General features: G+C 40.6%; 3 protein-coding genes and 1 pseudogene across 5 annotated transcripts in view; 2 read left to right on the top strand and 2 right to left on the bottom strand.

Moving 5' to 3' along the window:
- Positions 1–994, bottom strand: part of LOC138024242 (uncharacterized) — a 1,561-nt gene extending 567 nt beyond the window's left edge. Inside the window, exon 1 of the mRNA XM_068871381.1 lies at positions 1–994. This exon is cut by the window's left edge and continues 567 nt beyond it. Coding sequence (XP_068727482.1) covers positions 1–956 — 956 coding nt within the window. The 5' untranslated portion in view covers positions 957–994.
- LOC138024267 (single-stranded DNA-binding protein 3-like) overlaps positions 1–10,000 on the top strand; it is a 699,715-nt gene that overhangs the window by 117,912 nt on the left and 571,803 nt on the right. The window lies entirely within an intron of this gene.
- Positions 1–10,000, bottom strand: part of LOC138024274 (uncharacterized) — an 847,896-nt gene that overhangs the window by 689,462 nt on the left and 148,434 nt on the right. The window lies entirely within an intron of this gene.
- Positions 6,514–8,006, top strand: LOC138024759 (uncharacterized; annotated as a pseudogene).

Here is a 10,000-nt window from a genome sequence, read left to right as displayed (position 1 = left end):
GCATGATTTCTTTTCCTTTTTGCAATGGTGTGGAAATTAGAAGCTGTAAACCGAAATTTTCTTTCAGCATTCCATTCTTGGGAGGCTGCTTGTTCTCTTGTAGTCTTCTCTATGTTATTGAGCTTTACCTCATCAACAGTCAAATGATCCAGGAGTGCTTCTTGGTTCCTGCTCAAACCATCTGGCTTTTTGTACTGTTCAGAATGTTGCAAAGGAAATGCAGGAAACGCAGATATAGCATTTTGGTCATCATTACCATCATTGCCGTCTGCTCTAGGCACTGAGTCAATATTGCAGAAAACTTGAAAATTGGACTCGGAAAACTGTAACTGATAACTTGCATATGAACCACTCGGAGATTTTCCAAATTTTGTTTCCTGTAAGTTAGTATCACCAGGAGAAATGATCTGAGACAGGGCAAATTTAGGATTGATCTTTTGAAGCTTGTCTTTCAACATAACTTCATCTGATGTTTGTGTGCTCAAGTTTTTCCTAGCTTCATACAATAAACACCTCACACCACTATCAGGATCATAATCGCTATCTAATTTGGACCTCTTTACATTGAGTTCCATGACAGGTTGGGGCTTGATTTTTTCCCCTCTTGCAGGTCTGTGCCACAGCTGTAAACTGGAGGTGCATGCCTTAGGTTGTGCCATATCAGATTCATGGTCCAACTCCTTGACATTTTGACAGCTATACAAGCTAAACTTACAAAGTTTCATCATAAGTGCAAGTACATGATTACAAAAGCCAGCAGATCCCGCCACGCACGTACATGAAGCATACTTTACACTTCCACTCACTAAACAAAGTGCAACTTTTAATTTATGAGGGGCTTCATTTTTTTTAAAGCTATGATGACACAAACATTGAAAAAAGAAATATTCATTGTCACTAGCAGCAACTACGTCCTTCAAGTATTCGTCTTCAAGGAACGTCTTGGCTTTTCTCATGCTTGTTGGAACTGTATGGCTCTGTTTACTTCGGTCAATGTTTTTTCCAGACTGAGAGACATGCAAATCCATTTCTGCATTTGTAAACAATGGCATTCGTTGTAAGCTTGTTGACCACCCAGTCGATGGAAACCTTACAGTACTTTCCTTTAGCAACGGATCATTTCGAGTTTGTAATTTTTCTTGTCTCTGCTTTCGACGCGTGTAAATAAGGTTCTTGTCCGGATCCACAACATCTTTATCACGACCAGAAGCCACATATTCAAGTACTCTACGGAAAAATTAGCACACCAGTTAATTGTGCAGAAACAGGTAAGCGACGGAAATAAACATTAAATCTCCTGATCTCTACTTGAAATAAGAAATAAGACATGTTAAATATCGAATCCTTTTAACCAAGTACAGTATAAAAAAGCCCTTATTATTACGACTACTGAGAAATACATCGATAAGCTTACTTGCCTTTTTGCTAACTGTGCCTTTGTTTTTAATCCTTTTGCCGGGTCGCCACGACATTTTAACCAAAAGCGAAGCTCATCCGTGGTGAGTGTTGTAGGATTTCGTCCTTGAAGAGATGCTCCTGGTATATCGCCCTCGGAAAGACGGCTGGCACTTACAGTTTGATCAGCAGCCATATTTACCACGAGTAAACAGAACAAGGCCCAACTAGCCTCGTTCTCGCACGTATCGCTCCCAGTCCCTTTTCATTTTGCATAGGGTGTATAGGCTTACTCCTCTAAAAAAATGATGACACAATCTTAATTGTTTTAAAACATTTTACTGATTGAGGTCAAAATAGCATCAGTTTCAAGTAATAGTAAATATAAATGCTTTCCAATGACTTTTGACTGTCCTTATTTGAAGTGTGCGTGAGATTTGTATGTTCTCCGCCTTTTTTTTCCTATCCAATGTCTGCAGTTGTATGTATAAATATATTTAGGCTATGTGTACTAAACGGATTCCGTGGAAGTAATTGGCATTAATTTAAACGAAAAAAACAAAAAAAGGAAGAGAATCCGCAAGATATGGCCGATTGAGTGTGATGTCACTGTTACTGTCCTTATGAAGCACGTCGAGATGCTCTTTTCAGGCTTCTCTTTAATATTACTTTAGTAATTCACAATTCAATGATCTACAAGAATGAATCAGTTATTTGAGGTGTCTTTCGATTCCGTGGTTTAAAAAATAAGTCTTTCATATCTGTCTCTATACTGTGCAAGATCCTGCATGTTTGCAACGTAAGTCGAGCAACCCGAAGGAAAAGCGAATCCAATTCGCTCTGACGAAGGGCCAACGCTCGAAACGTCAGCTTTTAGAATCTCTGTACGGTGGCCAATTTACATTATCAACTCCGTTGATAAAACCAAATTTTTTTATACTACTTCCCCACCGACGCAGCATCACAGTTTCTTTAGAAACTACCCCCTTCATTCATATATTTCTTTGTTGGGTAATCGTGAGATTTTAGAGTGATATCAAGATCACACAAAAAGAAAAGTATGCTAGATTCAATCCTTCCAAAAAGTACGGTTTGTTGAGAGTGTTATAACTGGTTTCAATGTACCTAACCTGATAATTATCTTCATTCTCAATTCCTGTCTGACTGACATTTCATTACAGTTGTGAGGAGAATTTACATACAGTCCAATGGTTGACGAAGTGAAGACCAAATGAAAATTAATGTAGCCTAATTAGAGAGAAAAACTAAAAGGGGTGCACAAGGCAATAGGCCATGAATTCCGAGTTTCTCTTGAAAGTGAGTCTAAGTGCAGAGTTTTTGTGTTGGTATTTAGTTTTTCTTTGCATATGAATGAAGAGGAGGTGAGGAATGATCTCGGAAATGGCCAAATTCCTGGATGTAGATTGCACAAATCAATAACTCTCGAAATGTCACGAAAACGCCGAACAATCTTTTGTAATGCTATAATTTTGTCCCACTTTCGAGTGTCACACAATCGGCATCAGGTCTTTTACGTTTACAAAGTATTAAACAATAGTAGATGTTAACGTTGTAATCATTTCGTGATTATTTCAAGTTTATTGGTTTGTGAATTGTTTACCATTTATCGAGGATTTGCACAGGTGTACATAGAGAGGAGCTTTTAAAAAGAAAATTGCATTCTCCGCATTATGGGCATAACTTCAAATGTGGCTGTTTGGCAAAGAATGGCATGACCAAAATGGAATTCGTAAAGCCATTGATTTCACTTATGTAAGCCTTTTGGTTTCTTCGATTCTCGCCGATGTGGCCGTTGCTAAAGCGTCGTGTTAAACCCTTTTTGATGAGAGCTTGATTCTTTGTTTTTTTTTTTAAAGGAAGACCTGAAACATAATCAGTGCTCCAGGGGCCAAAAGTTGTTGTCAACCGATTTGGCTGAAACTTGGCACAAAAGTTGGTTGCCATGAGATATTTCAAAAGCCAATTTGTCTCTCTTCTCTGACTTTTAGTTTTGGAGTTTCAGAGGGGAGGGGGAGTCTAATTTTTTCACTTTTGAGCACCAAAAATTCAGTCTTTCAGGGAACATTTTAAAAGTAACATAAAACCCAATTGGTGAATTGTGCTGCCAAATGAATTTGACCATGAACTCTACTATAACAGAGTTTTTATTTCATGCATGTAACTTTGTTCTTAAGGCATTTGACAGAGAAGAGCCTGGCGCTAGACTTTGGCAAAAATTGATGTCAAAATTAGAACCCAAAATTGCTGTTACGAAAAATAGCGTTGCGTGACTAGCGTGACTGTCTAGAAGCTTCGCGAGAGTTCGTAGTTTGTTTATATTTAGGTTCGTGCGTAAGCGTTTCTAAATCGGTGTGTTTTGTAATCTTTCTATAATTAGATTCATTACTAATTTAGAAAGTTCTAGAAGTTTATTGTCACAGTATATAAGTAGACGAGTCCAAGCGGAGTGTTTTTCTAACTAGTTTTTCACAAGCGAAGAGAGTTGGCGTTGGCCGTGTTTAGTGAAGTGTGACAGAAGCTGTGTGCATTCAAGTTGGCGGAGGCCGTGTAAGTTTATTGAGTACGTGCTGTTAAGAGTTTTACTTCGTGGAAACTACGTTCATTTTTGGAATAAATCTTCTTCTTGTTGTTCCGACAACCCTGCGTTCAGTTTAGTTTGCAAACTACCTTTCCTCAAAACGTTCGAACTCGTAACAATTGCCATCTTTCAAAAAAACAGCGTATCTACCTGCCTTTTTGCATAACTTCCGTACCTATCCCATTATTTACTTTAGTGATCCAATTATCAAAATCAGTTGAGAAAAATTTGGCTTATCAAGGTTTGTTGAATTTTTGCCACAAACACTCCATGCCCCTCTAAGGCCATTCAAAATATAATTTTGAGCATGATTCATGCCATAAACAAACAAAATTGATGACATATGCTGTATTTGGTGAAAATGAATTGTTAAAGCCAAATCAGTAGCGTTGTTCAGAAATACTGTGATTTTTACCATACAACTGCTCAGTACCCATCAAACAGCACAAATGCTGAAGGCCTTACCTAGATATAACGATATTTTTAAACGATGCTTGAATTTTTCATTGATTTATGTTCAGTTTCAAGTCATAATCCTCCTCCGTTGCTCCAAGCATGGAAGATCTCCATATTTTGTGAGGCCTGAAGTTTTGGATGATTACTAGATAAATTTAGCTTTAAAAAAAAAAAGTCGTTAGCATACAATCTATGTCCGTTAACAGCCTGTATAGTTCTTGTAAATACCCACCAGTAAAGGAGCATGACCATGAATACTCAGACATATCGAGCTGCAGTTTATAGCAGTGTCGATGTGACCCGTTACTTCCGAGTCCTTTAGAGCGGTGTAAATGAGACCATCCGTCAAGAAGGAATGCACAGTTATGAGAGCTGGATAGTAAAACAAAAAGCGTTGGTTGCAAATATAATACCAAACGAGATCTTGCATTGAGATGATGTATCGACTGGACCGAGTTCCCATTCATCTTTCGTTTCACGGGTATGTTTTGTCAGGTGTAAGAAATTCGAGGGAAATTTCACGATGACACTTTGTCCCTTTGGAGGGGTAGGTGATCAGTGTGGTGACTCGTCATGGGCTGCGCACGAAACAGGAATGGTTTCTTTGTTGTCCAGCGAGATAGGCAAGACTGAATGGTTGAAGGAAAACTACAAGGGGTAAGGTAGGTCCGCGGCAAGAGGAAGACCTGGTCATACCAATGCTACAGGTGATTCAAAGTATAATTTAAGGATCATACACGCACACAAAGGGATTTTATCGCGATCCAGTGGACTCTTTTTATTGAACAGAGACTACGATATTTTACGATATTGTCGTCTCAAATTGTTTGTTTGTGACCAAGATTCCCCCGGGGTAATTTGCTTGATTCTTGCGAAGAGAAAACATTCAACAAATTGTTCATAGAAAGGGCAAAAGAGTTGACTAAAATCCTAACTTTCAACGGTAAAAGTACAGTTACTTTATCACAGCAATCTCGTGAACCAAAAACAGCGATAAGAATACGATTATTCGTATGCTTGCTCTGTTTGTTTACATTCAATTCTAGCATGAAACTACCGTTTTCCTATATTTGCTTAATTCGTCGAAGAAAAATCTTGCATGCTGCATCAAAGGTTTTCGACGAAGTTGACATTTTAAGCGTGAAAATGCCTTGTCTCACGGATAACATTCTTGGTTACAAAAATTATTTGGATGCATTTTTTAATTACCTATACAGATATTATCACTCATAAGTGACAGGTTCTCTCAGTCCGAACTCCAGCAGCTTCTCCCAGGAATCTACGCTAAGTAAAGAATGCTAGAAAGCACGTGTCAGAACATGGACGCGGGGAACCAAAGACAAGGAATGTGATTTTCCAATGCAGGTTGAATATGGAGAAAGTTAGGGATCTTTGGAACAAAAACACTGACACTTTGTTCAGGTGAGAGAATCCCCATCCCTTCAGTGGTTTGTACAATGACTGCGTCGAAAATCATCTACCTTTACCACAAAGAGTGTCGTGAGTGCCATGAAGAGTGTCGTGTGAAGCCTCTAAAGGAACGTACCCGTTTCCGTCTGCTAGAGGTTTATTGTGCGTCAAAACAAATGTCCTTGCAGGGGTTGGACAATACGTCTACGACTGGTGAAGGGGCATTCGACACGATAGCCTCAATCGTTGACAATCTAGGTCGACGCGGTGCGGGTGCAACATGGACCCAAGACACCGTTTGATCTTTAAGCGCTGGAAAGAATTATCTTAAAAGTGTATACAAGAGTCATCTAGGACCGGTAGAGCCTTGTGTTGATCCCTGTACTGTGTTTGAACTATCATATCCAGTCGAAGAGAAATTTTCAGGTGAATTTTGCTACGATCACAACCAGGCATGTCCAGAATGCAAAGGTATTGTGGATGTTCTGATCTGAAAGCTATCAAAGACACTCTCAGAAATGGAGATCTGGATATGAGTGAGAAGCAAAAGGAGTAAGCAAAGCATCGATGCTTGGAAAGCTCATTTATTGAGGATTATTCAACAAGATCAAGTGAGACACGATACAGTCGATCGGTCAGGTGACCAGACTATTATGGTCATTAATGACTGGGCCATGAAATTACTTCCCATGCGCTTCAGAGAAAGGCAGTCCCAATGGTTTTCCAAGGGTGGAATTAGCTGGCACTTCTCTGCTGTGGTTCACAAATCAGACCATCCTGACTGTTTGGTAGTATCCACAAGTGATCACACAATCCACACATATGTGGTTGCCATTGACAGCTGCAAACAGGACTGGTTTTCCGTTTATTGTATACTTGAAGAGGTCCTTGTCTGTGTCAAAGAGTTGCATCAATCAGTATGTAGAGCGATCCTAAGAAGTGATAATTTTGGATGCTAACACTGTAGTGTGCTTTTGTCAACCATCACTTCCACTAGCACAAAGTCAAGCATCGAACTAATCCGCTATGATTTCTCTGACCCTCAGTCGAGTAAGGACTTATGTGAAAGAAAGATCGCCCCTTGCAAACAACGCCTACGACATTATGTTGCTGAAAATCACAACGTGGAAAGTGCAAAAGACATAAAGAAAGTCTTGGAGTCCCCACCAAGAATTGCAGGATCGAGCGTTGCGGAATGCAAGATTGACCAATCAGCGATCTCAGCAGGCGCTGCTAATGACCAGATTCCGGGGATAACGAAATACAATATCTCTCTGACGTCTAAAAGCATGGGGCGGCTGGCAAGCTTGCAATGTTGGAGAGGGCATGGATATAGAGGGTCTTGGAATGAACATGCAGAAAGGATTGGGGATTGGACGAAAAAGATACCGCGTGTTAAACAAAAGAAATGCCAGGCAAAGGAAAAACACGATGTCACTGAGTCTGTCAATACTTTTAGCTGCCTTTAACCTGCTTGTATTGCCAGCTTCAGACAATCGAAGAGGCAGATGAGCACATGAACACAGGTCATCATATTATGACTCCAGAGAAGGAGACCATATACGACAACGAACGAAGGCAGTGGGCAGCTCAGTAACGCCATCAGTTAAAGTTGCTGGCCAGAAAATTGGCAGGACAGATTATGTTCCTTTGGCGAACTTACGACTGAGCAAAGGGTGGGCCTTAAAGAAGCAGAAAGCTGCGGTGAGAATATCTTCGGGCGTCAAAGAATTTTTGACAAATTTATTCAACAAGGGAGCTAAGGATCTTCGCCAAAAATCTATGCCAGCAGCCGTGGTGGAGCAAATAAAGAAACCTTTCCCAGTTTCAGAGTGGGTTAAGCTACACTTGTGTCAGAGGATCCTTTTCTTGGCTGGCTTTGCAGCAAAAGGGAGTTCCAGTTAGCGAAGAAGAGGGTGAAGACGAAGCGCTGGAGAAAGAGGACTACATGGAGCAGCTAGTCGGGGTGGCTGAACAAGAGATTGACGTCAGGTATCCTCTTGTATATGATGATTTCAATGTGTTTGATCTCTCTGCCAAGGGTAGATTAGCCAAGGTTCTGGAAGAGCAAAAACTTAGCTTCACTCATTCTGCGAGTATTCTGACGTGGAAGATGAAACCTCTGACGCTTTTCGGAAACTGTTAGCTGAAACTTGTGTGCAAGGGCGCTGCGAAGCAAGTTTCAGGAGGCGTTCCATCGTGTAACATGGTCGGTTTCGTGATACTTGCCTGTGTGATATACTAAAACGATCATTTATAAACAGCATAACTTGATCCTATTTAACACTGTCACTAAACTGTACTATTTGGAAGGTTTGAATTTACCCAACTGTTTCACTTAACGGCAATGTTATGATACCATATCAAACACCAATAAGTGCTCAAAAAAACGCACTCATTAATGTGACATAATAGGTTACCATGGCAAACAGAGAACCATCTAAAAGCGCCATATACTTTTTTGTTTAAGCGCTAATATCTCAAAAACGCACTGGGTGACCCCCATCTTTTTTTTTGCCGGAAAGTGATTACCACACTAAGATAAATCTTCTAACGACAAATATCGTCCAAATTGTTGAAACCGGTTTGAGCAATATGTGAGACATTTGACGGCTGATATTGGCTTGCTCATTTTACGGTTGACTGTAAAATCATTGCGTTTTTGACTATTGACGGTTAAGTTTTTGGCTATTTGACGGTTGATGGTTAACCCCATTGACACCGTCCTGTTACGAATCTACGATGGCACTAGGTAGTTTAAGGAAGTAGCTCAAATTGCGGGTACCTAGTTGCGTTGTGCCTGTTTAAACAAACTGAAGCTTTCACCGCTTAACTGTTCAACGAACATAGTTTTGCTACTACTACCTACCAATGAACAAAACCAATTATTAGCTATACAAGCCATACGCTTAAAGGAGCCCTGAATAGAATAGGTAGCTATTGAAATAAACACAACAGAGTTAAGAAATCCAATGTGAAGGAGGCTGAACCAGTGTTTCCCTAATGCAAGGCAGCTATCCTGTCTAATTAAATCTGGTGAAATTGGAAAGTTAACCTTTGCGAGTCACTTTGAGCATAGCTCATAAATGACATGGCATGACCGCCGACCGGCTGGCTCCGTTGGTTGAGCATCCGACTACAGAGTTCAACTGCGCCTGGACAAACGTACAATACAAAGTCTTCAAATACAAGGGGTTACGTTTATGCAAACGGTTGCCGTGTAGCACCTATATTTCAACAGCATCAACTATAAGAGGGTGATGTGAAGTGCTATTTTCTACCCATGCAAACCCTGTGAGCGTTTTGCCTACTAATGGAAATGAGCCCACTCAAGGACAGAGAAAACTCTGACCAGGGTGGGAATTGAACCCACGAACTTCGGGTTAGATCACTGCTGCTCTACCGAGTGGGTAGGAAATAGCACTTCACATCACCCTCTCATAGTTAATTCTGTTGAAATATAAGTGCTACACGCCTAACGTTTCCATAAACGTAACCCTTCAGCTTGTACTTGTACTGACATATTTATTGCCGTAAATTTGACATCTTCAAGGTTATGTCCTCTGTCGGTATCATCATATATATTATCATTATCATATCTTTGTTTATCCTCGGATTTTAGAGTAGCTTTGTGTAGCTAGTATCTCCGAGCGTTTACCCATGGCATATCCGGCACACTGGACACACCACAATATCGAGGCGACTCCATGCCCTGATCTTTGCGAATAGTGTGTGGGTTATAAGCATGGAAGGGTTTTGAGAAGGGGCCTACGGTTTATCATTCTTATTCGAGAATACTAGAGAGTCTAACAGTGTCATTACAAGGACAGCACTTCCTCCTCAGTTATTTAAAGACCCTGAGTGTTGGTCCGGCGGACGTTTTGCTCCCGCGACCTCCTGCGCAGTAGCCAGTAGTCCAGTGGCTCAGCCCATAAAGGTTGGTTGAAGGCAGTGACTGGGTGGCCAGGCTCCCAAAGTTGTTCATACAAGCTGATGTCTGGTCTCAGACATAATTTGAAATGACAGATTATAAATATTATTACCGCCGAGACTACCATGACACGTGTACACGTCTGTCAGTGTCTTGCGAGCGGTTGAGATTCTCTGCAAGAAGTATGCGCAAAGCAGGTCAAGTAAATC

Source organism: Montipora capricornis, chromosome 11 (assembly GCF_036669925.1).
Source record: "Montipora capricornis isolate CH-2021 chromosome 11, ASM3666992v2, whole genome shotgun sequence".
In the NCBI taxonomy this organism is placed as follows: Eukaryota; Metazoa; Cnidaria; class Anthozoa; order Scleractinia; family Acroporidae; genus Montipora; species Montipora capricornis.
The sequence above is the reverse complement of the archived record's forward strand: the minus strand, read 5'-3'. Positions and strand labels throughout refer to the sequence as shown.